Source organism: Pristiophorus japonicus, chromosome 19, assembly GCF_044704955.1.
Source record: "Pristiophorus japonicus isolate sPriJap1 chromosome 19, sPriJap1.hap1, whole genome shotgun sequence".
In the NCBI taxonomy this organism is placed as follows: domain Eukaryota; kingdom Metazoa; phylum Chordata; class Chondrichthyes; family Pristiophoridae; genus Pristiophorus; species Pristiophorus japonicus.
This window is the reverse complement of record NC_091995.1, coordinates 3790700-3818660: the sequence shown is the minus strand read 5'-3', so window position 1 is coordinate 3818660 and position 27961 is coordinate 3790700. Positions and strand designations below refer to the sequence as shown.

Sequence of the window (27961 nt, the reverse complement as noted above, 5' to 3'; positions counted from 1 at the left end):
TGCAACATCCCCACCGACACCTGGGAGTCCCTGGCCAAAGACCAGTCCGCCCTAAGTGGAGGAAGTGCATCCGGGAGGGCGCTGAGCACCTCGAGTCTCGTCGCCGAGAGCGTGCAGAAAGCAAGCGCAGGCAGCGGAAGGAGCGTGCGGTAAACCAGTCCCACCCTCCCCTTCCCTCAACCACTGTCTGTCCCACCTGTGACAGGGACTGTGGTTCCTGTATTGCATTGTTCAGCTACCTGACAACTCATGTTAAGAGTGGAAGCAAGTCTTCCTCGATTCCGAGGGACTGCCTGTGATGATGATGATGATGATACAGTCTAATCCCAATTACCAGGGAAATGTCATGCAGTGTTAGGTTACGCTCAGCTGCTTTCCCCAAATCAGATCACAACTTGCCTGCATTTACGGGCGATCTTTCCACTTGCCTTGCGGGCTGAGCCATCGAACTCCCTCTCCTGGTTACTGCTCAGTTCCCCAGTGTAGCGACGGATTACGGAACCTGATCCTGTGGTCCCTATCCCTCCCCTGGGCTCCCGCGAAACTCCCTGTGAACACCTGACTGCTTTGCCGCCGACAAAAGCAAGACACTGCAGATGCTGGCAGTCCGAAGGAAAAACAGCAAACGGAAACACTTCGGGTGGATGAGCTTTCAGTGTATCTGGGAGAAGTTAGAGATTTAACAGTTTATAAAAAGAAAGACTTGGGTTTATATAGCGCCTTTCGCCACCTCAGAAAGTCCTACAGACAATGAAGTATTTTTTGACGTGTAGTCAGTGTTATAAGGTAGGAAATGTGGCAGCCAATTTGCGCACAGCAAGCTCCCATAAATGTGATAACCAAATAATCTGCTTTTGTGATGTTGATTGAGGCTAGGACACTGGGGGAGAACTCCCCTGCTCTTCTTCAAAATAGTGTCCGTGGGATCATTTAACCCCACCGTGAGGGGGCAGATGGGGCCTCGGTTTAATGTGTCATCTGAAAGACGGTGCCTCCGACAGTGCAGCACTCCCTCAGTACTGCCCCTCCGACAGTGCGGCACTCCCTCAGTACTGCCCCTCCGACAGTGCAGCGCTCCCTCAGTACTGCCCCTCCGACAGTGCAGCACTCCCTCAGTACTGCCCCTCCGACAGTGCGGCACTCCCTCAGTACTGCCCCTCCGACAGTGCGGCGCTCCCTCAGTACTGCCCCTCCGAAAGTGCGGCGCTCCCTCAGTACTGCCCCTCCGACAGTGCGCCGCTCCCTCAGTACTGCCCCTCCGACAGTGCGGTGCTCCCTCAGTACTGCTCCTCCGACAGTGCGGCACTCCCTCAGTATTGCCCCTCCGACAGTGCGGCGCTCCCTCAGTACTGCCCCTCCGACAGTGCGGTGCTCCCTCAGTACTGCTCCTCTGACAGTGCGGCACTCCCTCAGTACTGCCCCTCCGACAGTGCGGCGCTCCCTCAGTACTGCCCCTCCGACAGTGCGGCACTCCCTCAGTACTGCTCCTCCGACAGTGCGGCACTCCCTCAGTACCGCCCCTCTGACAGTGCGGCACTCCCTCAGTACTGCCCCTCCAACAGTGCGGCACTCCCTCAGTACTGCCACTCCGACAGTGCGGCACTCCCTCAGTACTGCCCCTCCGACAGTGCGGTTGCTCCCTCAGTACTGCCCCTCTGACAGTGCGGCACTCCCTCAGTACTGCCCCTCCGACAGTGCGGCACTCCCTCAGTACTGCCCCTCCGACAGTGCGGCGCTCCCTCAGTACTGCCCCTCCGACAGTGCGGCACTCTCTCAGTACTGCCCCTCCGACAGTGTGGTACTCCCTCAGTACTGCCCCTCCGACAGTGCAGTGCTCCCTCAGTACTGCCCCTCTGATAGTGCGGTGCTCCTTCAGTACTGACTCTCCGACAGTGCAGCACTCCCTCAGTACTGCCCCTCCGACAGTGCGGTACTCCCTCAGTACTGCCCCTCTGATAGTGCGGTGCTCCCTCAGTACTGCCCCTCCGACAGTGCGGCACTCTCTCAGTACTGCCCCTCCGACAGTGCGGTACTCCCTCAGTACTGCCCCTCCGACAGTGCGGTGCTCCCTCAGTACTGCCCCTCCGACAGTGTGGCACTCCCTCAGTACTGCCCCTCTGATAGTGCGGTGCTCCCTCAGTAATGACTCTCCGATAGTGCGGTGCTCCCTCAGTACTGCCCCTCCGACAGTGCGGCACTCCCTCAGCACTGACTCTCCGACAGTGCGGCACTCCCTCAGTACTGCCCCTCCGACAGTGCGGCACTCCCTCAGTACCGCCCCTCTGACAGTGCGGCACTCCCTCAGTACCGCCCCTCCGACAGTGTGGTGCTCCCTCAGTACTGCCCCTCCGACAGTGCGGCACTCCCTCAGTACTGCCCCTCCGACAGTGCGGCGCTCCCTCAGTACTGCCCCTCCGACAGTGCGGCGCTCCCTCAGTACTGCTCCTCCGACAGTGCGGCGCTCCCTCAGTACTGCTCCTCCGACAGTGCGGCGCTCCCTCAGCAGTGCACTGGGAGTGTCAGCGTAGATTTTTGTTCTCAAATCCCTGGAGTGCGACATGAACCCACGACCTTGTGACTCAGAGGCGAGTGTGTTACCCACTGAGTCAGGGAGTTTGCCTCGTTCTCCCCCCACCCTGTCCCCTCAAGACATGGACTTAACGCCGAGGAGTAGATAAATGTTAAGCCCGGACTTTATCCCCTCCCTCGCCCCCACTTTACTTCCAGGCTCACCCCCATCCCGTAACACCCACTCCCCACCCTGAGCTAAAGCAAGCGGCCAGCTTGGAGACAGTGCCACTGCGATTCAAAACACAAAGCATCATTTGGGGAGGATGAAACACACGCTACTTCTGATGTGTGACAGATACATTTCAAGCCCTTAGAGAGAGTGCAGAGGAAATTTTTTTAAAGTATTTATTCATGGGATGTGGGCTTCATTTATTGCCCATCCCTATTGCCCCCTTGAGAAGGTGGTGGTGAGCCGCTTTCTTGAACCGCTGCAGTCCGTGTGGTGAAGGTGCTCCCACAGTGCTGTTAGGGAGGGAGTTCCAGGATTGTGACCCAGCGACGATGAAGGAACGGCCGATATATTTCCAAGTTGGGATGGTGTGTGACTGGGAGGGGAACGTGGAGGTGGTGGTGTTCCCATGGACCTGCTGCCCTTGTCCTTCTAGGCGGTAGAGGTCGCGGGTTTGGGAGGTGCTGTTGAAGAAGCCTTGGCGAGTTGCTGCAGTGCATCTTGTAGATGGTACACACCGCAGCCACGGTGCGCCAGTGGTGGAGGGAGTGAGTGTTGAAGGTGGTGGGTAGCGTGTCGATCAAGCGGCTGCTTTGTCCTGGATGGTGTCGAGCTTCTCGAGTGTTGTTGGAGCTGCACTCACCCTGGCAAGTGGAGAGTATCCCATCACACTCCGGACTTGTGTCTTGTAGATGGTGGGAAGGCTTTGGGGAGTCAGGAGGTGAGACACTCGTCGCAGAATACCCAGCCTCTGACCCGCTCTTGTTGCCACAGTATTTATGTGGCTGGTCCAGTTAAGAAGCCCTTGAGCATCCCCGATTTCAATCGTTCACCATTAGTGACCTTACCTTCAGTTGCCTTGGCCCCAAGCTCTGGAATTCCCTCCCGAAACCTCTCTGCCTCTTTCCTCCTTTAAGACGCTCCTTTAAAAACCTACCTCTTTGACCGAGCTTTTCATTGTCTGCCCTAACTTCCCCTTACGTAGCTCGGTGTCAATCTGTGCCTTCTAACACTCCTGTGACGTGCCTTGGGACTTATTACTACATTACAAGTTGCTGAGAAACTAAAGATAGATTTTCTCTTTGCCCCTCTTACCCTTACGTTTCAATATAGAAAACAAAATGACTCTTTAATTTTCTGTTGAATTGACGTGTTGAAATGGGTTCTTCTCGTACGTGCAGGTAATCTTAATTACCCCCCCTGAATTTTCACAGACCTGCCGTGCAGACACACCTTGTTTAATTGTTATTCTGAGCAGAGGAAATAACTAAAGACAGATTCGCCATATGAGTGGGAGCGGCATCGCACTGTTCACTGCTGTTCGGTTTCCCGGAGAGTTAAGGATAATCCAAACATCGAATATGTAAATGTAACAAAGAAAAAGTAGTTTGCATTTAGAGATTTTCCAATAATATTTAGAGCGAAATACCGAAAATGCAGGTAAGGACCACGTTACAGATGGTGGTTGATATAATTTGTGTATGGGTGCTGGGGGTTGAGTAGATGTTATCTCTTTAGCATTTGTTGGTTAAAAGCTTTGGTCTGGTATAAATTTGTGACTCATTCAAGTCCTGTGGCAACACAAGATTATTTGCCACCTCAAAAAATGATTAAGCTAAAGTAGGTTTGGCTCACAAACGGTACCAAACTGATTAAAAACAGCCAAGCTGCTAATTGTCAGCCATAACATCGGTCGTTCTCCAAATTCCGCCTCAAAAGAATCAAATACAATCAGATTAATTTAATGTGCATCCAGGAGTATAGCTGCATTTATCTAGGTTGCAATTCATGCTTTGAGGGTTTAGACTAACAACAATGACTTGCATATTTTAGTGTCCCTTCACAGGAGCGTAATCAAATCAAATTTGATGGAGCCACATAAAGAGATATTACGGCAGGTGATCAAAAGCTCGGTCAAAGAGGGAGGTTTTGAGGAGCGTCTTGAAGGAGGAAAGTGAGGTGGAGAGGCGGAGAGGTTTAGGGAGGGAGTTCCAGAGCTTGGGGCCCAGGCAGCTGAAGGCACGGCCACCGATGGTGGAGCGATTATAATCAGGGATAGTCAGGAGGGCAGAATTAGAGGAGTGCAGACATCTCGGGGGGTTGTGGGGCTGGAGGAGATTACAGAGATAGGGAGGGGCGAGGGCCATGGAGGGATTTGTAAACAAGGATGGGAATTTTGAAATCGAGGTGTTTAACCGGGAGCCAATGTAGGTCGGTGAGCACAGGGGTGATGGGTGAGCAGGACTTGGCGCGAGTTAGGACACGGGCTGCTGAGTTTTGGATCACCTCTGGTTTACGGAGGGTAGAATGTGGGAGGCCAGCCAGGAGTGCGTTAGAATAGACAAGTCTAGAGGTAACAAAGGCGTGGATGAAGGCTTGAGCAGCGGATGAGCTGAGGCAAGGGGCGGAGATGGGCGATGTTACAGAGGTGGAAATAGGCGGTTTTAATTATGCTGTGGATATGTGGCCGGAAACTCATCTCGGAGTCAAATCTGACACCTAGGTTGTGAACAGTCTGGCTCTGCCTCAGCCAGTTTCCAGGGAGAGGGCTGGCTGTTAAGAACAATTGCTAAGTTGTAATTTGGTGAAACAGTTCAGTTTTAGTTTTAAACACAGTACAACCACTTGTAATCAGAAGATTATCATACCTGAAATATTTGGGGGCCAAAATTGCCCTTTACCCGAAACGGGTTGCCCATATCGCTTTCGAAGGGTTCCGTCGCCCCAGGGGGCGGACAATCGGGAGAAATTCAGGTCTTGGTGGGGATTTGTTTTGGAGCGGGGTGAGTCTTGTCATCGGGGCGGAGTGGCCGATGTACAAGTCATCATGATCATCATCTTCATCATCATCATGGGCGGCCCCTGGAACCAGGAGGACTTGCTCCCACATGGGTTCACAGATGTTTCAATGGAGGGCCCGATATTCCAGTCATGAACTCCAATTGAAGGGTGGAAGATGCCTGAGCCTGGATTGTTTTAACGTGGGGTGACCGTCACACATCAGCCACCACACGGGGCTTGACAGAGCTCGGCCTTTATCCAGTGGCAAGGGTTAACCAGGACGGCTGGAGACCTGCTCTGCTGCACGGACCCAGTGCGCTCACATACCGCAGTGTGGGCCGGCCCGTGCTGCCCCTGGGCCCCGATCACATCGCTCTACGATCTCTCGTCGCTCCTTCGCCCCGACCTCACCGCTCCTGCTGTACCTGCCCACGCTCCATAGAAACATAGAAACTAGGAGCAGTAGTACGCCATTCGGCCCTTCGAGCCTGCACCACCATTCAATATGATCAGGGCTGATCCTCTATCTCAACACCATATTCCCGCTTTCTCCCCATACCCCTTGATGCCTTTTGTGTCTAGAAATCGATCTATCTCCCTCTTAAATATATTCAGTGACTTGGCCTCCACAGCCTTCTGTGGTAGAGAATTCCACAGGTTCACCACCCTCTGAGTGAGAAATTTCTCCTCATCTCGGTCCTAAATTTCCTGCCCCGTATCCTGAGACTGTGACCCCTTGTTCTAGACTTCCCAGCCCCGGGGGAAACATCCTCCCCGCATCCAGTCTGTCCAACCCCGTCAGAATTTTATACCTTTCAATGAGATCCCCTCTCATTCTTCTAAACTCTAGTGAATACAGGCCCAGTCGACCCAATCTCTCCTCATACCACAGTCCTGCCATCCCAGGAATCAGTCTGGTGAACCTTCGCTGTACTCCCTCTGTGGAAAGTGTATCCTTTCTTAGGTAAGGAGACCAAAACTGCACACAATACTCCAGGTGTGGTCTCACCAAGGCCCTGTATAACTGTAGTGAGACATCCTTGCTCCTATACTCAAACCCTCTTACAATGAAGGCCAACGTACCATTTGCCCCTAACTGCTTGCTGCACCTGCAGGTTTGCTTTCAATGACTGGTGTACAAGGACACCCAGGTCCCTCTGTACATCGGCACTTCCCAAGCCATCACCATTTAAATAATACTTTGTCCTTATGTTTTTCCTGCCAAAGTGGATAACTTCACATTTATCCACGTTATACTGAATCTGCCATGTGTTTGCCCACTCACTCAACCTATCTAAATCGCCTTGCAGCATCTCTGCATCCTCCTCACAACTCACAATCCCACCTAGTTTTGTGTCATCAGCAAACTTGGAAATATTACATTTGGTTCCCACATCCTAATCATTTATATATATTGTGAATAGCTGGGGCCCCAACACTGATCCCTGTGGTACCCCACTAGTCACTGCCTGCCATCCCAAAAAAGCCCCGTTTATTCCTACGCTCTGTTTCCTGTCAGTTAACCAATTTTCAATCCATGCCAATACATCACCCCCAATCCTATGTGCTTTAAATTTGCACACTGAGCTCTGACGTGGGACCTTCTCAAAGATCTTCTGAAAATCCAAATACACTACATCCACTGGTTCTCCTTTATCTGTTACATCCCCCAAAAAACTCCAGTAGGTTTGTCCAACATGATGGTGACGTCCCATCCAGTTGCCCTGCTCCAAGTGGTCGCCTTCGTGAACCGGCTCACGCTGTAACTTGCAGAGGCCTACTGCCTCCTGCACGCTGCCCTTTTGTCGCTCCGACCTGCCACTGGAGTTCCCGTGCCGGTCGGGGCCGCCCCATTGGCCGGGCCAGTGTGTGCACCTCCATTATGTGCTCAAGCCTCTGGAGTGCCACTTTGACCCTCAGCCATCTGACTGAGTGACGAGCATGCTGCCCTCTGAGCCCTGGCTGAGGGTGAATTATCAAAAAAATGAAATGAACACGTAAGGTACAAGGACATCAAGGACAAACAAACATCGTGAACTTTTCAATCCCTCAATTTTACGGCGGAGGCTGATGAACAAAAATCACTTTCCCTCTCCGGAAAGGGGCTGCTATGAGGAGCATAAGAACACAAGAAGTAGGAGCAGGAGTAGGCCATACGGCCCCTCGAGCCTGCTCCGCCATTTAATACGATCATGGTTGATCTGATCATGGACTCAGCTCCACTTCCCTGCCCGCTCCCCATAACCCCTAGATCCCTTATTGGATAAGAAACTGTCTATCTCTGTCTTAAATTTATTCAATGTCCCGGCTTCCACAGCTCTCTGAGGCAGCGAATTCCACAGATTTATAACCCTCTGAGAGAAGAAATTCCTCCTCATCTCAGTTTTAAATGGGCGGCCCCTTATTCTAAGACCATGCCCCCTAGTTCTAGTCTCCCCCATCAGTGGAAACATCCTCTTGCATCCACCTTGTCAAGTCCCCTCGTAATTTTATACGTTTCGATAAGATCACCTCTCATTCTTCTGAATTCCAATGAGCAGAGGCCCAACCTACTCAACCTTTCCTCATAAGTCAACCCCTCATCTCTGGAATCAACCGAGTGAACCTTCTCTGAACTGCCTCCAAAGCAAGTATATCCTTTTGTAAATATGGAAACCAAAATTGCACGCAGTACTCCAGGTGTGGCCTCACCAATACCCTGTATAACTGGAGCAAGACTTCCCTGCTTTTATACTCCATCCCCTTTGCAATAAAGGCCAAGATTCCATTGACCTTCCTGATCACTTGCTGTACCTGCATACTAACCGTTTGAGCATGAATTCTGTTAATTATTGGTCAGACCACCTCAACTAAGAACTGTACTAAAACTAACAATATTCTTACTTCAAGGTCATGCGGGATAGCCAGAAACAGGCGGTGTTCATTATGTTGATCTGTTTGGCAGTAGTGTCTTTCCTTTGCATTTATTTCCATTCTGGCGGAATCAAGTAAGTGGCATTTTAAATGTACTTAATGTCCTTTTCTTCCTTTGTGAACATCTGACATCGCTCTGTTCTTCAGGTCATGATAACATTTGTACAAAAATGCCACAATAGCACCCTCAGCCCATGGTCTGCTCAACCATGTCGAGTGATCTCCAGTACGGTTTATGTCCATCAATAAGCAATGCATGGTTAAGGGGCACAGAACTCTGTGGGGTCATCATCATAGGCAGTCCCTCGGAATTGAGGAAGACTTGCTTCCACTCTAAAAGTGAGTCCTTAGGTGGCTGAACAGTCCAATACGGGAACCACAGTCCCTGTCACAGGTGGGACAGACAGTGGTTGAGGGAAAGGGTGGGTGGGACTGGTTTGCTGCACGCTCCTTCCGCTGCCTGCGCTTGCTTTCTGCATGCTCTCGGCGACGAGACTCGAGGTGCTCAGCGCCCTCCCGGATGCTCTTCCTCCATTTAGGGCGCACTGGTCTTTGGCCAGGGACTCCCAGGTGTCGGTGGGGATGTTGCACTTTATCAGGGAGGCTTTGAGGGTGTCCCTGTAACGTTTCCTCTGCCCACCTTTGGCTCGTTTGCCCGTGAAGGAGTTCCGAGTAGAGCGCTTGCTTTGGGAATCTCGTGTCGGGCATACGGGCAATGTGGCCCTGCCCAGCGGAGCTGGTCGAGTGTGGTCAGTGCTTCGATGCTGGGGATGTTGGCCTGGTCGAGGACGCTAACGTTGGTGCGTCTGTCCTCCCAGGGGTATTTTCAGGATCTTGTGGGGTAACACTCACGTCAGCCCACAGTGAGACCAGGACAGGTAACACACCTCAGTCGAAAGCTCATTTCAGGGTCAAATACGACACCAAGGTTGCAGACAGTCTGGTTCATCGTCGACAGGAGTTGGGGGGAGGGATGGAGTCAGTGGCTCAGGGAAGGAGTTTGTGGTGGGGACTGAAAACAATGGCTTCGGTCTTCCCAATATACAATTGGAGAAAATTTCTGCTCATCCAGTACTGGATGTGGGACAAGCAGTCTGACAATTTGGAGACCGAGGAGGGTGGAGAGAAGTGGTGGAGAGGTAGAGCTGGGTGTAGTCAGTGTACATGTGGAAACTGACGCCGTGTTTTCAGATGATGTCGCCAAGAGGCAACATGTAGATGAGAAATCGGACGTGGCCAAGGAGAGATCCTTGAGGAACACCAGAGGTAACGATGCGGGGGCGGGAAGAGAAGCCATTGCAGATGAAGCTCTGGCTACGATTAGATGGATAAGAATGGAACCAGGCGAGTGGGGTCCCACCCAGCTGGACGACGGTGGAGAGGCCTTGGAGGAGGATGGAGCGGTCAACTGTGTCAAAGGCTGCAGACAGGTCGAGAAGAATGGGGAGCAATCCTTGGCCTTGGTCACGGTCACAAAGGATGTGATTTGTGACTTTGATGAGAGCTGTTTCGGTACAGTGGCAGGCGCGTATCCAGATTGGAGGGATTCAGCATGGAATTGCAGGAAAGATTGGGATGGATTTGTCAGGAGACAAAACGTTCAAGGACTTTGGAGAGGAAAGGGAGGTTAGAGGCGGGGCGGTAGTTTGCAAAGACGGAGGGATCGAGGGTTGTTTTTTTTGAGGAGGGTTGATGATAGCTGATTTGAGGGAGTGGGGGACAGTACCCGAGGAGAGAGAACCGTTAACATGGGAGCCAGAAAAGGAAGTTGTGTGGTCAGCAGTTTGGTGGGAATAGGGTCAAGGGAGCAGGAAGTGGGTCTCATGGACAGGATGAGCTCGGAATGGTCACTGGGGGAGATCGGAGAGAAACTAGAGCAAGATGTGATTTCAGGGCTAGGTCCTTAGAGAAAGTTTTGTCCAGTGGGCTAGGGGAAGGAAGGGACAAGGCAGCCGAACGGAAGGGCTCAATCTTAGAGACAAAGAAGTTCATGAGCTCCTCACACTTATTGTCGGAGGGGAGGGTGGAGGCTGGGGAGAGGGGTTAAAAAGATGGTTAGCAGTGGAGCATAGAAGCCAGGGTTTATCTTTCCTTTCCAGAATGATTGTGGAATAGTGAGCGATTTTGGCAGACCTGAGCAGTCCACAGTGAGACTGGGACAGGTAACACACCTCAGCCCACAGTGAGACTGGGACAGGTAACATACCTCAGCCCAGGTGAGATCGGGACAGGTAACACACCTCAGCCCACAGTGAGACTGGGACAGGTAACACACCTCAGCCCAGGTGAGATCGGGACAGGTAACACACCTCAGCCCACAGTGAGACTGGGACAGGTAACACACCTCAGCCCAGAGTGAGATCGGGACAGGTAACACACACCTCAGCCCAGAGTGAGATCGGGACAGGTAACACACACCTCAGCCCAGAGTGAGATCGGGACAGGTAACACACACCTCAGCCCACAGTGAGATCGGGACAGGTAACACACCTCAGCCCAGGTGAGACTGGGACAGGTAACACACCTCAGCCCAGGTGAGATCGGGACAGGTAACACACCTCAGCCCACAGTGAGACTGGGACAGGTAACACACCTCAGCCCAGGTGAGATCGGGACAGGTAACACACCTCAGCCCACAGTGAGACTGGGACAGGTAACACACCTCAGCCCAGAGTGAGATCGGGACAGGTAACACACACCTCAGCCCAGAGTGAGATCGGGACAGGTAACACACACCTCAGCCAAGAGTGAGATCGGGACAGGTAACACACACCTCAGCCCACAGTGAGATCGGGACAGGTAACACACCTCAGCCCAGGTGAGACTGGGACAGGTAACACACCTCAGCCCAGGTGAGACTGGGACAGGTAACACACCTCAGATTATCTGCTCTTTATTTGATTCTGCCGATGCTGCTTACATTGTCCTGGTATTACTGGAATAAAGAAGCAGAAACTGTACCCCTGCCCCGTGTTTTCAGAACCGGTCTCATATTTCCTGACCCCGACCAGCCTCTGTATGTTCACAGCAACTTCCGCGTTCCTTTCCATACCGCGCGAATAATTGTCTGAGCTTTACAGCACTTGTATTAACCTCGAGTAACCCGATAGTACTAGCGAGAATTCACTCTGCTCAATCAATGTCACCCTCCCTCGATCTCATTCAGCTTTGTACCTTTGCCAGCTTTTCTACGCAGATTGTTAAGAAGAAACCGCAGTTTGTATGGAGAAAACATGTCCACAGAAACCCTTTACCCTGGTTCAATGCTAGGTATGTAATAGATCGTACTCACTGTTCACCCGATGTATAATTAAGTACAGCAAAGCAGAGAGATCTGGTATTCTGAAAAATTGTGCAATTGAAAGGAAGCTTTGTCAATAGTTTGCGGAGGCGATGGGGAGGGGTGGCTAATCACTGGCCTCTGAGTTGCTGAAGTGTGAGACTGAGGGATATCATCCACTGGCCCCTCAGTTGGAAGAGTGGGGTAGACTTTCAGCTCGTTGCCCACACATAAAACTGGCTTAGCCCATGAGCAGCCCGTTATAGAGACCACCCGATATTCGTTTCATTTCTCACCTCTGAGTCAGAAGGCCATGGATTCAAGTCCCCACTGCAGACACTTGGAGCATGCAATCCAGGCCGTCACTGCCAGTGCAGCGCTGAGGGAGCACCGCACTGTCGGAGGTGCCGTCTTTCGGATGAGACGTTAAACCGAGGCCCCGTCCGATCTCTCAGGTGGACGTAAAAGATCCCACGGCCCCAATTTAGAAGAGAAGGGGAGTTTTCCTCGGTGTCCTGGGGCCAATGTCTATCCCTCAATCAACATCACTAAAACAGGTTGTTATTATCTGGTGATTGATCAAACTGTGTGTGTGGGAGCTTGCTGTGCGCAAATTGGCTGCCGCGTTTCCGACATTACAACAGTGACTGCACCTCACAACTGTTTCATTGGCACGTCCCGAGGGTGTGAAAGGCGCTATACAAATGCAAGTCTTTCTATCCGTTCATCTGTATTGGTCCATTTTCAAATTCTATGGGTTTCAGTGACGTTTCTATAACTGTTCAGCGTCCCCTGTCTTACGCAAGGTTGACACGTTGTAAACCCACCTCAAGAGGCCCGAGGTTAATGGCTAGTCATTGGAAAGTTTATCGACAATAAGGGATGAAAAACAACATTTTAGCTATGAGGAAAGATTGGATAGGCTGGGGTTGTTTTCCTTGAAACAGAGGAGGCTGAGGGGAGACCTGATTGAGGTGTATCAAATTATGAGGGGCATCAAATTATGAGGGGCCTGGATAGAGTGGGTAGGAAGGACCTGTTTCCCTTGGCAGAGAGGTCAATAACCAGGGGGCACAGATTCAAAGTAATTAGGGGGAGGTTTAGAGGGGATTTGAGGGGAAATGTCTTCACCCAGAGGGTGGTGGGGGTCTGGAACTCACGGCCTGAAAGGGTGGTAGAGGCAGAAACCCTCACCACATTTAAACAGTACCTGGATGTGCACCTGAAGTGACGTAACCCACAGGGCTACGGACCCAGAGCTGGAAAGTGGGATTAGGCCGGGTAGCTCTTGGTCGGCCGGCACGGACACGATGGGCCGAATGGCCTCCTTCTGCATCATGAATTTCTATGATTGAATGATTCCAAGTCCTCATTTTTCTCTGGCATTGAAGAGCCACCAATAAAATTCCGCTCCCAGAAATCGCAGCTTTATCAGCCATGTGTTTTCATGTTCCCATCTCATAACCCAAGACACCAGCAAACGCTCGCTGGGGTTACTGCTTAGTGATCGGGAGAAGGAACCCTGACTGATTTAATTTTGAACTTTCCCCTCTTACCTTAGCCCCAGCGCCACTGAAGTGGAGACAGACTGAGGGTCACGAATGGGGATACTGAAGGTAGTGAATTGATCTGACACGTAAAATGGTCCAGATTAAAAGGGTTTATCTATATTAGGAGGGTTTGAGGAATCAGGAGTTCTTCTGTCTTACGGTAGGGATTATAATATTGACCGATTATATGTAAAACTCGCTTGTGTATGTAAAGCACGCTCATACACTCGCTTACATTGGGTTAAGAAGAGATAAGCAGCAATGCCTGATGGTTAATGAACCATCCTTTGGATTAACCTTGGTACAGACTCGGGGAAGCGAACATATTCAGTACAGAACAAGGGATCATAGATTATAGCAGCATGGGAACAGCATGGGATTGACTGGTGCTTTTGACTGTAGAGTTCTTGGGAGAGGGATAAGGAGGCATCACCCTGGGAAACAAAGTTAATCAACACGTCATGAAGAACTGACGCAAAATTGACACCATTGAATAACACATTCCAGGAGGGTGACATGTGATGGGAGATGGACAGGTGGGGAAACACTCTGAGCCAGCCTGAGCAGTCGGCCAATTGGTGGTTCTGCAGCAGAGTCACACACCTCAAAAAACTGTATACTTAAGAACATCAGAAATAGGAGCAGGAGTGGGCCATACGGCCCCTCGAGCCTGCTCCGCCATTTAATACGATCATGGCTGATCCGATCATGGACTCAGCTCCACTTCCCTGCTCGCTCCCCATAACCCCTTATTCCCTTATCGGTTAAGAAACTGTCTATCTCTATCTTAAATGTATTCAATGTCCCGGCTTCCACAGCTCTCTGAGGCAGCGAATTCCACAGATTTACAACCCTCTGAGAGAAGAAATTCCTCCTCAACTCAGTTTATTCTAAGATTATGCCCCCTAGTTCTAGTCTCCCCCATCAGTGGAAACATCCTCTCTGCATCCACCTTGTCAAGCCCCCTCATAATTTTCATTGCGAGAGGGATGGAGTACAAAAGCAGGGAGGTCCTGCTGCAACTGTTTAGGGTATTGGTGAGGCCACACCTGGAGTACTGCGTGCAGTTTTGGTCACCTTACTTAAGGAAGGATATACTGGCTTTGGAGGGGGTACAGAGACGATTCACTAGGCTGATTCCGGAGATGAGGGGGTTACCTTATGATGATAGATTGAGTAGACTGGGTCTTTACTCAATGGAGTTCAGAAGGATGAGGGGTGATCTTATAGAAACATTTAAAATCATGAAAGGGATAGACAAGATAGAGGCAGAGAGGTTGTTTCCACTGGTCGGGGAGACTAGAACTAGGGGGCACAGCCTCAAAATACGGGGGAGCCAATTTAAAACCGAGTTGAGAAGGAATTTCTTCTCCCAGAGGGTTGTGAATCTGTGGAAATCTCTGCCGAAGGAAGCAGTTGAGGCTAGCTCATTGAATGTATTCAAGTCACAGATAGATAGATTTTTAACCAATAAGGGAATTAAGGGCTACGGGGAGCGGGCGGGTAAGTGGAGCTGAGTCCACGGCCAGATCAGCCATGATCTTGTTGAATGGCGGAGCAGGCTCGAGGGGCTAGATGGCCTACTCCTGTTCCTAATTCTTATGTTCTTATACGTTTCGATAAGATCACCTCTCATTCTTCTGAATTCCTATGAGTAGAGGCCCAACCTACTCAACCTTTCTTCATAAATCAACCCCCTCATCTCTGGAATCAACCGAGTGAACCTTCTCTGAACTGCCTCCAAAGCAAGTATATCCTTTTGTAAATATGGAAACCAAAACTGCACGCAGTATTCCAGGTGTGGCCTCACCAATACCCTGTATAGCTGTAGCAAGACTTCCCTGCTTTTATACTCCATCCCCTTTGCAATAAAGGCCAAGATTCCATTGGCCTTCCTGATCACTTGCTGTACCTGCATACTAACCTTTTGTGTTTCATGCACCAGGACCCCCAGCTCCCGCTGTACTGCGGCACTTTGCAATCTTTCTCCATTTAAATAATAATTTGCTCTTCGATTTTTTTCTGCCAAAGGGCATGACCTCACACTTTCCAACATTATACTCCATCTGCCAAATTTTTGCCCACTCACTTAGCCTGTCTATGTCCTTTTGCAGATTCTTTGTGTCCTCCTCACACATTGCTTTTCCTCCCAGCTTTGTATCATCAGCAAACTTGGCTACATTACACTCAGTCCCTTCTTCCAAGTCGTTAATATAGATTATAATTGTTGGGGTCCCAGCACTGATCCCTGCGGCACCCCATTAGTTACTGATTGCCAACCCGAGAATTAACCATTTATCCCGACACTCTCTTTTCTGTTAGTTAGCCAATCTTCTATCCATGCTAATATATTACCCCCAACCCCGTGAACTTTTATCTTGTGCGGTAACCTTTTATGTGGCACCTTGTCAAATGCCTTCTGGAAGTCCAAATACACCACATCCACTGGTTCCCCGTTATCCACCCTGTTCGTTACATCCTCAAAGAATTCCAGCAAATTTGTAATTGTAATTGTAAAACCTCTGATCGGAGAAATGTTCATCGGAATCCTTCCCGAGCAGGTAAGTCTAGAACAAGGGGTCACAGTCTCAGGATACAGGGTAGGAAATTTCGGACCGAGATGAGGAGAAATGTTCTCACTCAGAGGGTGGTGAACCTGTGGAATTCTCTACCACAGAAGGCTGTGGAGGCCAAGTCACTGAATATATTTAAGAGGGAGATAGATAGATCTCTAGACACAAAAGGCATCAAGGGGTATGGGGAGAGAGCGGGAATATGGTGTTGAGATAGAGGATCAGACATGATCATATTGAATGGTGGTGCAGGCTCGAAGGGCCGACTACTGCTCCTATTGTCTATGTTTCTATGTAAATGAACACATAAAATCTTGTTAATCATTGTCCTTTATGATTTCCTATGCTTTGATTGTTTCATCTTTAACATAAGTGCCAATGGTGGAACTCCCACTTTGAGGAGATTGTGCACATCTCAAAAGCCACTTTGACACTTTGCTTGTGATAAGTTGGAAGTTGGGTTTCCGCCATAGGACGCCGTTGGACAAGAGCACGTCATGGTGGGGGGCCCTCCCTATAGTATTATCATCATAGGCAGTCCCTCGGAATCGAGGAAGACTTGCTTCCACTCTTAACAGGAGTCCTCAGGTGGCTGAACAGTCCAATACGAGAACCACAGTCCCTGTCACAGGTGGGACAGACAGTGGTTGAGGGTAAGGGTGGGTGGGACTGGTTTGCCGCACGCTCCTTCCGCTGCCTGCGCTTGCTTTCTGCATGCTCTCGGTGACAAGACTCGAGGTGCTCAGCGCCCTCCCGGATGCACTTCCTCCACTTAGGGCAGACTGGTCTTTGGCCAGGGACTCCCAGGTGTCGGTGGGGATGTTGCACTTTATCAGGGAGGCTTTGAGGGTGTCCTTGTAACGTTTCCTCTGCCCACCTTTGGCTCGCTTGCCGTGAAGGAGTTCCGAGTAGAACGCTTGCTTTGGGAGTCCCGTGTCGGGCATGTGGACAATGTGTCCCCGCCCAGCGGAGCTGATCGAGTGTGGTCAGTGCTTCAACGCTGGGGATGTTGGGCCTGGTCGAGGACGCTAACGTTGGTGCGTCTGTCCTCCCAGGGGATTTGCAGGATCTTGCGGAGACATCGTTGCTGGCGCTGCTGCTAACTGTTCTCTTCTGTTTTAAGTGGCATCGCCGATCAGCAGACAATCAGCTCGTGGGGCGCCCCCATAATCTGGGAGGGGACCTTTGACCCCGTGGAGCGTGATGACTTCTACATGAAAAAGAAGACGGTGATTGGCCTGACCGTTTTTGCGATTGGACGGTAAGATGCTGTCAGAGAAAGAACAGAGATGAACTCGTTTTACAATCCACTCATTTACACTGCGATTGTTCTCGAATATACTGGCCCCAAACTGAAAGTGTATTATCACTGCCTGGTTTCCTAACCAGCACATAGCCCTGTACCATTCATTCATTCATAGTTAGTCCCTCGAGGATGACTTGCTTCCACGCTAAAAACGAGTACTCGGGTAACTGATGAACTCATTTTAAATGGCGGAAGGTGCCTGCGCGTGAATTCTTGTAACGTGGAGTGGCCATTGCACAGCAGACGCCACACGGGTTTGACGGGGCAAGATCTTGGTCCAGTGGCAAGGGCATCCCAGACTACTGGAGACCAGGCTCTGTCGCATGTGCCAATACATACACAGACGTACAATATACATACATAGCCCTGTACCAATCCTAACTAATCCCTCTGCCCCCTCCAGGTCTATCCTTGTCCTTATCCATAACTAATTTGAATCTGACTGAATTATAGTCACTGGCACCCAAGTGCTCTCCCACTGATACCCCTTCAACCTGTCCAGCTTCATTCTCCAAAACTAAATCCAAACCCATCCCCAATCAATCCTAAACTAATCCCACTGCCCCACTCTCCCCATAGCGCTGTATCAATCCCAAACCAATCCCACTGCCCCACTCTCTCCACCATAGTCCGATATCAATCCTAAACTAATCCCACTGCCCCGCTCTCCCCATAGCGCTGTATCAATCCCAAACCAATCCCACTGCCCCACTCTCTCCACCATAGTCCGATATCAATCCTAAACTAATCCCACTGACCCGCTCTCTTCCCATAGCCCTGTACCAATCCCAAACTAATCCCGATGCCCCACTCTCTTCTCATAGCCCTGTATCAATCCTCAAACTAATCCCACTGCTCTGCTCTCTCCCCAAAGTCTTGCATCAATCCCCAAACTAATCCCACTGCCCCGCTCTCTCCCCATAGCGCTGTATCAATCCTAAACTAATCCCACTGCCCCGCTCTCTCCCCATAGCCCTGTATCAATCCCAAACTAATCCCACTGCCCTGCACTCTCCCCATAGCCCTGTATCAATCCCAAACTAATCCCACTTCCCCGCTCTCTCCCCATAGCCCTGTATCAATCCCAAACTAATCCCACTGCCCCACTCTCTCCCCATACCCTGTATCAATCCCAAACTAATCCCACTGACCCGCTCTCTCCCCATAGCCTTGTATCAATCCCCAAACTAATCCCACTGCCCCGCTCTCTCCCCATAGCCCTGTATCAATCCCAAACTAATCCCACTGACCCGCTCTCTCCCCATAGCCTTGTATCAATCCCCAAACTAATCCCACTGCCCCACTCTCTCCCCATAGCCCTGTATCAATCCCAAACTAATTCCACTGCCCCGCTCTCTCCCCATAGCCCTGTATCAATCCCAAACTATTCCCACTGCCCCACTCTCTCCCCATAGCCCTGTATCAATCCCAAACTAATCCCACTGCCCCGCTCTCTCCCCATAGCCCTGTATCAATCCCAAACTAATCCCACTGCCCCACTCTCTCCCCATAGAACTGTATCTTGCTCTACTGTAAATATTTAACCAGTTTACCCTTAAAAGATGCAAGTCATTTGATGCTCCCACAACCCTTGTGTTTCGGAATTTCGGCCGGCCTCTTTGCGACAATTTTAAATGGCTGATATTCTGCCAATGACACCTCACCCAGGATGGAACAGAAACCTCTTGTTTGTGTCCTGAGTGGACATTGGGCTTGAAATACCCTGACATTTACTGTCCTGCCATCAGGTACCTTGACAGATATCTGAGGAACTTTTTGGAGTCAGCGGAGAAGCACTACATGATCGGACACCAGGTGATCTACTACGTGATGGTGGACAATGTCACCAAGGTTCCTGCGCTGCAGCTCTCTCCGAAACGTAGCATGGTCGTGATCCAGGTTCGCAAGTATTCCCGCTGGCAGGACATCAGTATGATGCGGATGGAGCAGATCAACGACCTCATCCAGAATCGCATCCAGTTCGAGGCCAGCTACCTTTTCTGCTTGGACGTTGACCTGATGTTTGTGGGCCGGTTCGGAGCGGAGGCCTTGGGGAACTCGGTCGCTCAGATCCACGCCTCCTACTACGGAACCCCCAAACAGAGCTTCAGCTATGAGCGCAGACCCCGGTCGGACGCTTACATTGCGCCGTACGACGGAGACTTCTATTACCACGCGGCTGTTTACGGAGGGAGGGTGGAGTCGGTTTTCGACCTGACTCGGAGCTGTCTGGACGGGATAATCAGAGACAAAAGTAAAAACATCGAGGCAATCTGGCATGACGAGAGTCATTTGAACCGCTACTTCCTGGATCACAAGCCCACCAAACTCTTATCTCCCGAGTATTGCTTGGACAGAGTTCCGGCCAAGCACATCAGATATGCCAGAATGAAATGGATGCCTAAGGAATACAGGCAGCTACGTGAAAACTGAATGGGAGGACTCTCCTCAACTTTTCCTACTGATTGTACACCGGGACTGTCTGTATTAACTACCAAACTCAAATGATGACTTCCTTTCAGCGAGAATGGATTCAACACAATGAACAGGGTACAAAGACTAATTCAACAGGCTAATGGAACGCTGGCCTTTATATCTGGAGGACTAGAGTACAAGGGGCGGTAGAAGTTATACTGCAGCTGTACAAACCCTGGTTAGACCACACCTGGAGCGCTGTGAGCATTTCTGGGCACCACACCTGAGGGAGCATACATTGCCCTCGGAGGGAGCGCAGAGTAGGTTTACCAGAAAGATACCTGAATTCCACTACCAGGCGTGATTACACAAATTAGGGCTGTATTCCCCGGAATTTAGAAGGTCAAGGGGTGATTTGGATCAAAGTTTTCAAGATTTTGTTGAACTAAAAATGTGGGGAGGGGGTTGGGTGAGGGGGCAGCGGTGGTCAGGTGAGGGGAAATTTCGGTTGTCTAAAGAGAAGGGTCAATGCAATTGAGCAGGGTAGCCATTGGGGCAAAGGTAAGCAGAGTGCGACAGGCAGGGACGATGGGGCTAGAATTTTGCCGTGGTTCACCGCCCGGTCTCTCGGCCGTTGTGGGCGAGATCCGGGTTGGTGAAAAATCCCCTACCTGAAGCACGCCGGCGGTTTCGAAGTCCCGCTGGGGAGCGGATCACCCGCGTGCACCGTTCACAGAGCGCCCTGGCGCGATCTCTGGCTGAGCAGTGACCCGTAAGTAAGATTTTTATTTTAGAAAACGCCCAGGAGGATCAGTGGAGGCCTGCAAGAAAAAAAAAATAAGTGATTGTTTTTCTTACTATTTATTTTCCTAATCTGTTGGGTTGATTTAATTTAGAAATGTCTCAGGCATGCGCGTGGGGGAATTTGTCAGTTAGGTTTCTTTGTTAAATTATTTTTATTCTTTTTTTTTTGCCGTTAGGCCCAACCCGCAGCCTCAGTGTAAATTTTTATGGATTTTTAAAATTTTCGCCCATTATCTTGAGGCCCATCTCGCCCAAACTGCACTCTTCCACCCAGATTGGGGGTGCAAGGCCCATATTTTTCGCTGGCCGGATTTTAAAAAAAAAACATTTTTCAGGGAGTTTTCACCGGCGATTATCTCCCCAGCGGTTTTTTTGGGCGTCACTCGAACGCTGGCGGGCTTTGTGAAGTTCTCGCCCTCAGAGAGTTTAATGGTAGCAGTGCAGTAGAGAGTAAGGTCAAAGCAGGAAATAATGGCAAAAGGAAATTAAATTAAAGACTCTTTATCTGAATGTATTAAATAGGCGAACCAGAGGGGTGTCTAGAGCTAGGGGGGGGTCACAGGCTCAGGAATTGGGGTGGGCCATTTAAGACAGAGGTGAGGAGGAATTTCTTCACTGAGGATGAATCTTTGGAATTCTCTGCCCCAGAGGGCTGTGGATGCTGAGTCTCTGAATATATTCAAGGCTGGGATAGATAGAATTTTGGAGTCTAGGGGAATAAAGGGATATGGAGGTCGAGCGGGAAAGTGGAGTTGAGGTCGATGATCAGCCGTGATCGTATTGAATGGCGGAGCGGGCTCGAGGGGCCACAGGGCCCACTCCTGCTCCTATTTCTTGTGTTCTTAAGCGGAATGATAGCGGTAGATGGAGAGAAATTATTTCCGCTGGTTCGTGAGTCAAGGACTGCGGGGTTATAGTCTGAAAATTAAGAGCCAGACCTTTCAGGAGTGAAATTAGGAAACACCTCTACAGTAGTGGGAGAAGTTTGGAATTTTCTTCTGCAAACGTCAATTGACGCCGGATCAATTGTTCATTTTAAATCTGAGATTGATAGATTTTTGTTCACCAAAGGTATTAAGGGATATGGGGCAAAGGCGGGTTTATGGAGTTAGGACACAGCTCAGCCATGATCTCATTGAATGGCGGGACAGGCTCCAGGGGCTGAATGGCCTCCTCCTGTTCAAATGTATCTTTGTTTCGACGATTAGCAGACTTTCACGTTGATGACAGGGAACGGGAAGGGACAACCGACTGGGCCAAGTTATTCAGCTCGGGGAGGTGAGGAGTCAAACTGACATCGGTCCTTGGATTCAAGGAGTTTCAGTTTCAATCAGCTCAATCAATCCTTTCCTCTGGGCAGGTTCGCCAAATGATGGCCCCCTCTTCAATGTTCAAAAACAGCAAGTGATCAGGAAGGCCATTGGAATGTTGGCCTTTACTGCAAGGGGGATAGAGTATAAAAGCAGAGAAGTCCTGCTACAACTGTACAGGGTATTGGTGAGGGCCACACCTGGAGTACTGCGTACAGTTTTGGTCTCCGTATTTAAGGAAGGATATACTTGCATTGGAGGCTGTTCAGAGGAGGTTCACTCGGTTGATTCTGGAGATGAGGGGTTTGGCTTATGAGGAAAGGTTGAGGAGGTTGGGCCGCTACTCATTGGAATTCAGAAGAATGAGAGGTGATCTTATCGAAACATATAAGATAATGAGGGGGCTCAAGATGGTGGATGCAGAGAGGATGTTTCCACTCATCGGGGAAACTAAAACTAGGGGATGTAGTCTTAGAATAAGGGGCTGCCCATTTAAAACTGAGATGAGGAGAAATTTCTTCTCTCAGAGGGTTGTAAATCTGTGGAATTCTCTGGCCCAGAGAGCTGTGGAGGCTGGGACATTGAATATATTTAAGGTGGAGATGGACAGATTTTTGAGCGATAAGGGAGTGAAGGGTTATGGGGAGCGGTCAGGGAAGTGGAGCCGAGTCCATGATCGGATCAGCCATGATCTTATTAAATGGCGGAGCAGGCTCGAGGGGCCGAATGGCCGACTCCTGCTCCTATTTCTTACGTTTGTATCCCTCCCACCGTGCCCTCTGCCCCCTATTCCTAACAATTAGCAAAAAAGATGGTTGCACGAACATACGAACAATGATGGACAGGTAAGGACCCTCTGGTCCATCGGGGCTGTACCACACAGTTGCCTTACCTTGTGTATCACAACATATGCACTCCACCACGCCCAAAACCATGTGATCTCCTGGGAGAGGCACAAAACTAGATTAAAAAAAACCCAAGCTAATATTGGGGAAGAAAATTCCAGGAAATTCCTCTCCGACCCATCCAGGCGATCGAAACTAATCCAGGAAATCACTGGTCCTGAATTCCCCACAGTACCTACCTTCTCTAAGAGGTGATTTCTTCCCCAGTCAGAAACAGATCCAGCAAACGCTTGTAGGTATTCAACAATTCAGCATCTCATCATCATAGGCAGTCCCTCGGAACCGAGGAAGACTTGCTTCCACTCTTAATAATGAGTCCTTAGGTGGCTGAACAGTCTAATACGAGAACCACAGTCCCTGTCACAGGTGGGACAGACAGTGGTTGAGGAAAGGGGAGGGTGGGACTGGTTTGCCGCATGCTCCTTCCGCTGCCTGCGCTTGCTTTCTGCATGCTCTCGGCGACGAGACTCGAGGTGCTCAGCCCCCTCCCGGATGCACTTCCTCCACTTAGGGCGGTCTTTGGCCAGAGACTCCCAGGTGTCGGTGGGGATGTTGCACTTTATCAGGGAGGCTTTGAGGGTGGTCCCTGTAACGTTTCCTCTGCCCGCCTTTGGCTCGTTTGCCGTGAAGGAATTCTGAGTAGAGCGCTCGCTTTGGGAGTCTCGTGTCTGGCATGCGAACAATGTGGCCCCGCCCAGCGGAGCTGGTCGAGTGTGGTCAGTGCTTCGATGCTGGGGATGTTGGGCCTGGTCGAGGACGCTAACGTTGGTGCGTCTGTCCTCCCAGGGGATTTGCAGGATCTTGCAGAGACATCGTTGGTGGTATTTCCCAGCGACTTGAGGTGTCTACTGTACAAGGTCCATGTCTGGCATCCACTGCACGAGATGTCAGCCTGTTCCAGAGGTCCACTATTCTCTGGGAAAAGAACCACCTCCTTACAGTATGAGTGGATATTTACCAACTGCAGTCCCCATGGGTGACAGAAGGAAATCAAAAAAGGGGTACTGAAGTTGTATGTTCAGCCATGAACTCATTGAATGGCGGTGCAGGCTAGAAGGGCCGAATGGCCTACTCCTGCACCTATTTTCTATGTTTCTATGTTTCTAATCGACAAATGTATTCTCCGCAGATTAACCCATTTCCGGGCTCCCCAGTCAAGCCACAATGCATTTTCTGGCTTTTAGTTCTGTTACAAATGATCATGGTTTTGGGGATTGTGCCGACGGTGTGGCCATGGTGGAAAAACCACGTCAAGACCGCACCTTGATAACTGGCTCCCCCTTTGACCATTGCAATCCTCCCTCCTTTAGTCAACCCCACCGCAAGGGACATTGGGAACGTTTGCAAGTTGACTGCACAGACAGGTTGCCTCAGACAGCCGGAGGAAATAAATGTCTTCTTAGGTATTGTCCATTCTTTCACAACAAAGGGTCGAAGTCATTCCGACTGGTCCTTACCGACTGCGAACGCACTTGTTGGACGCGTTCTTTCGAGGTGGATAATGCCACAGGCGACAAACACCGACAATGCATTTACTGGCAGAGCCTCTGCACACAAGCTGCAAGCCGAGATTGCCTCAAATAAAATTGTGAACTGGGAGACTGGAGAGAAAACCAGGCTCGGGGAGACCTGCAAAGGGACTTGTAGTGCACATGCGCGTGAAGCCTTGTGTAACGAGTAAGATTATTTCTACTTTTAGATCTTCCTTCTGTATCTTTGCCTTCTGGTTTATGGAGTTGTAGGTGTGTAGATTTTTTGCTTAGTCATGTCGTGCTAAGAGAATAGGTACATGATTTTACAAAGCGCAATTTGGGGTAGGGATTTACATCAACCATTGGCTCCCCTTTGAAGGCAGCTCAGGATAATGCTCAAGCTTCAACAGTGAGGAGAAAACGCGGAGAATGGGCAGGTTTAGGAGCAGCTCGGGTTACAACTGAATGGACCAGAACTGACACAGACGTAGGCACGATGGGCTAATGGCCTCCTTCTGTGCTGTATGCTTCCAGAAGCATAGAAAGTTACACCACGGAATGCCATTCCACGCATCGTGTCCGAGCCATCCAGCCTAATCCCACTTCCCAGCTCTCGGTCCGTAGCCCTGTGGATTACGGCACTGCAGGTGCACATCCAGGTACTTTTTAAATGTGGTGAGGGTTTCTGCCTCTACCACCCTTTCAGGCCGTGAGTTCCGCCCCAGACCCCCACCACCCTCTGGGCGAAAAAAGTTCTCAACTCCCCTCTAAACCTTCTACCGATTACTTTCAATCTATGCCCCCTGGTTGTTGACCCCCTCTGCCAAGGGGAACAGGTCCTTCCTAACCCCACTATCCAGGCCCCTCATAATTGTATACACCTCAATCGGGTCTCCCCGCGGCCTCCTCTGTTCCAATGAAAACAACCCCAGCCTATCCAATCTTTCCTCATAGCCCAAATTCTCCAGTCCGGGCAACATCCTGGTAAATCTAACGTGGAAAGATACACAAACAATGAAAAGAGGTTTGAAGGAATACACTGACAGGCGGAGGATGTTATACCAGAAGAAGGAGTGTTTCTGGTTTCAATACAAGAATGGAGTGAGTTATGCCCACGAACATTTTGCCATCCTTCTGCGCCTGCATGTCATCGACACCGCCGCTTTGTGCCCGTGCGCGCTCGATCCGGTCGTGCTTGAACAGTACGAGGTGTGAGGAGGCCGGAAATGGGGCCGTACCACGTTGCTTAGTGTGGGGGGGAGGGGGTGAGGGGGAGTGAGAGCAACACAGTGGGGGGGAGAGAGAAACAGAGAGAGAGAGAGAGAGAGAGAGAGAGAGAGACTGGGGCGGAGAGTGAGAGAGACTTACAACAATCCCTATCACTGAAGAAAAAGTACTAGGCCAACTAATGGGACTAAAGGTGGATGAGTCCCCTGGACCTGATGGCCTGCATCCTCAGGTCTTAAAAGAAATGGCTGCAGAGATAGTGGATACATTGGTTGTAATGTGCCAAAATTCCCTGGATTCTGGGGAGTTCCCAGCGGATTGGAAAACTGCAAATGTAACGCCCCTATTTAAAAAAGGAGGCAGACAGAAAGCAGGAATCTATAGACCAGTTAGCATAGCATCTGTGGTTGGGAAAATGCTGGAGTCCATTATCAAGGAAGCAGTAGCAGGACATTTGGAAAAGCAAAATTCAATCAAGCAGAGTCAACATGGTTTAATGAAAGGGAAGTCATGTTTGACAAATTTGCTGGAGTTTTTGAGGATGTAACGAGCGGGGTGGATAAGAGGGAACCAGTGGATGTGGTGTATTTGGATTTCCAGAAGGCATTCGATAAGGTGCCACATAAAAGGTTACTGCACAAGATAAAAGTTCACTGGGCAGGGGGCAATATATTAGCATGGATAGAGGATTGGTAACTAACAGGGTCATTTTCCGGTTGGCAATCAGTGACTAGTGGGGTGCCGCAGGGATCGGTGTTGGGGCCTCAACTATTTACAATCTATATTAATGACTTCGATGAAGGGACCGAGTGTAATGTAGCCAAGTTTGCTGATGATACAAAGATGGGTTGGAAAGCAGATTGTGAGGGGAACACAAAAAATCTGCAAAGGGATACAGACAGGCTGTGGAGGCTGGGTCACTGAATAAATTTAAGGTGGAGATAAGACAGAGTTTTGAGTGATAAGGGAGTAAAGGGTTATGGGAAGCGGGCAGGGAAGTGGAGCTGAGTCCGTGATCAGATCAGCTGTGATCTTACTAAATGGCGGAGCAGGCTCGAGGGGCCACGTGACCTACTCCTGCTCCTATTTCTTATGTTCTTAGAGAGAGAGAGAGAGAGAGTGTGGGGACAGAAAGAGTGGGGGGCGGGGGAAGAGATAGAGACACGGGGGGGGGGGGTGGTGGGGCGAGAGAGTGGGGGAGAGAGACTGGGGCAGAGAAAGTGGGGAGAGAGAGAGTGGGGTAGAGAGAAAGGGACTGGAGGGAATGAGAGAGTGGGGCAAAGAGAGAGACTGGGGCAGAGAATGAGAGAGACTAGGAGAAAGTGGGGACAGAGAGACTGGGGAAGAGTAGAGCAGAGAGAGACTGGGGGGGGCAGGGGGAGCGAGATAGTGGGGGAGAGAATGAGAGAGACTAGAAGAGATTGGGGACAGAGAGAGACTGGGGAAGAGAGGGGCAAAGAGAGGGGAGGCAGAAAGACTGGGGACAGAGAGTGGGCAGAGACTGGGGGAGAGAGGGGCAGCAGAAAGAGAGGGGACGGGGGAGAAGAGTACAGTAACTCGGTGGAGGGGGGGGGTCACTAAAGGGCACAGTGGGGACGAGGGAAGTACGTGATCCAGGTCTAAAGGGGGGGTTTGAGAGAGAGAACGTGATCCAGGTGGTAAGAAGCACACGTTCATCTAACCACACCCCCTTTACACCCACACCACGTGCTCAGTCTCCCCCTCCCCCCCACCCTACACCTGGTTGATTTCTCGGAAACCTCGGTGTGTGTGCGGCAAGTGACATCATTGGACTGGCTGAAATCTGGGAGTCACGACACTGTCACTCTTCACTTCATACCCAATAAACCTGTTAACAATCTGTGACCCGCACACAATGCCCCATCGATTTGGGGAGGGGGGGGGCGGGGAGGGGTATGGTCAGGAACTCAGGGGAGGGGGGAAGAAAGTCAGGAACTTGGGCAGGGATAGATGGTCAGGATCTCGGGCAGGAGAGGGGAGGAACTCGGGAAGGGATAGATGGTCAGGATCTCGGGCAGGGATAGATGGTCAGGATCTCGGGCAGGGATAGATGGTCAGGATCTCGGGCAGGAACTCGGGCGGGGGGGGGGGGGGATGGGGGGAGAAAGTCGGGTATTCAATGGTAAGGGGTGGGGGCAGGAACCCGTTTGGGGCGGTGGGAGGAGGTGTTAGCCCATGACAATGAGCCCTGTCTGATCCAAGTGAGCTCTCTCCTGTCCGGAGTCAGCAGTCAGAATGGCTCGAATTACACTTTGCAAAGTCACTGATTATGTCGGCTGGGCGGTTCTAATTACACATTCCAGAGAAACTCCATCAGCCGGTCCAGGCAGCGGGCGGTCGAGGGGGTCGTTCAACCTGACTGCCCGCCTCTCTTCCGCTCTTACATCCGGTCCAGGGTGTCCTTGGAGATGGAGCACGCAATGTCCACCGGTACGCTCGCGGCCTTCCGCGAGAGGTGGGCACCGGAGGGACTGGAGTGCATCATCTCGCCCGGCAACCAAATTTTAATTTGATTTTACGTTTTTAAGTTTAATTTGTTTTAATTGCCGGTGCTTTTAGTGTCCCCCTTCCCTTTTATAGGGGGCACTTGGGAAAATTGTGATTTTAGTGCCCCAAAAAAAAAACAAAAAAAGAAAAACACAAAAAAAAAGGGGGGAAAAAAAA

General features: G+C 50.6%; 1 protein-coding gene across 1 annotated transcript; it reads left to right on the top strand.

Annotated features, from left to right (window-relative positions):
* The first annotated feature begins 4174 nt into the window (after positions 1–4174).
* LOC139230627 (N-acetyllactosaminide alpha-1,3-galactosyltransferase-like) lies at positions 4175–19576 on the top strand. Its single transcript, XM_070862443.1, has 4 exons — positions 4175–4180; positions 11631–11704; positions 16961–17098; positions 18892–19576. Exons 1-4 carry the CDS (start codon positions 4175–4177, stop codon positions 19574–19576), a joined length of 903 nt encoding a protein of 300 aa, XP_070718544.1.
* Positions 19577–27961: the final 8385 nt, after the last annotated feature.

Bases quoted from the DNA above. Each gene is read 5' to 3' on its own strand.
- LOC139230627 (XM_070862443.1), top strand. The intron at 11,705-16,960 runs GTATGTAATAGA...TTCTGTTTTAAG, and splicing joins TTACCCTGGTTCAATGCTAG to TGGCATCGCCGATCAGCAGA. The intron at 17,099-18,891 runs GTAAGATGCTGT...TCCTGCCATCAG, and splicing joins ACCGTTTTTGCGATTGGACG to GTACCTTGACAGATATCTGA.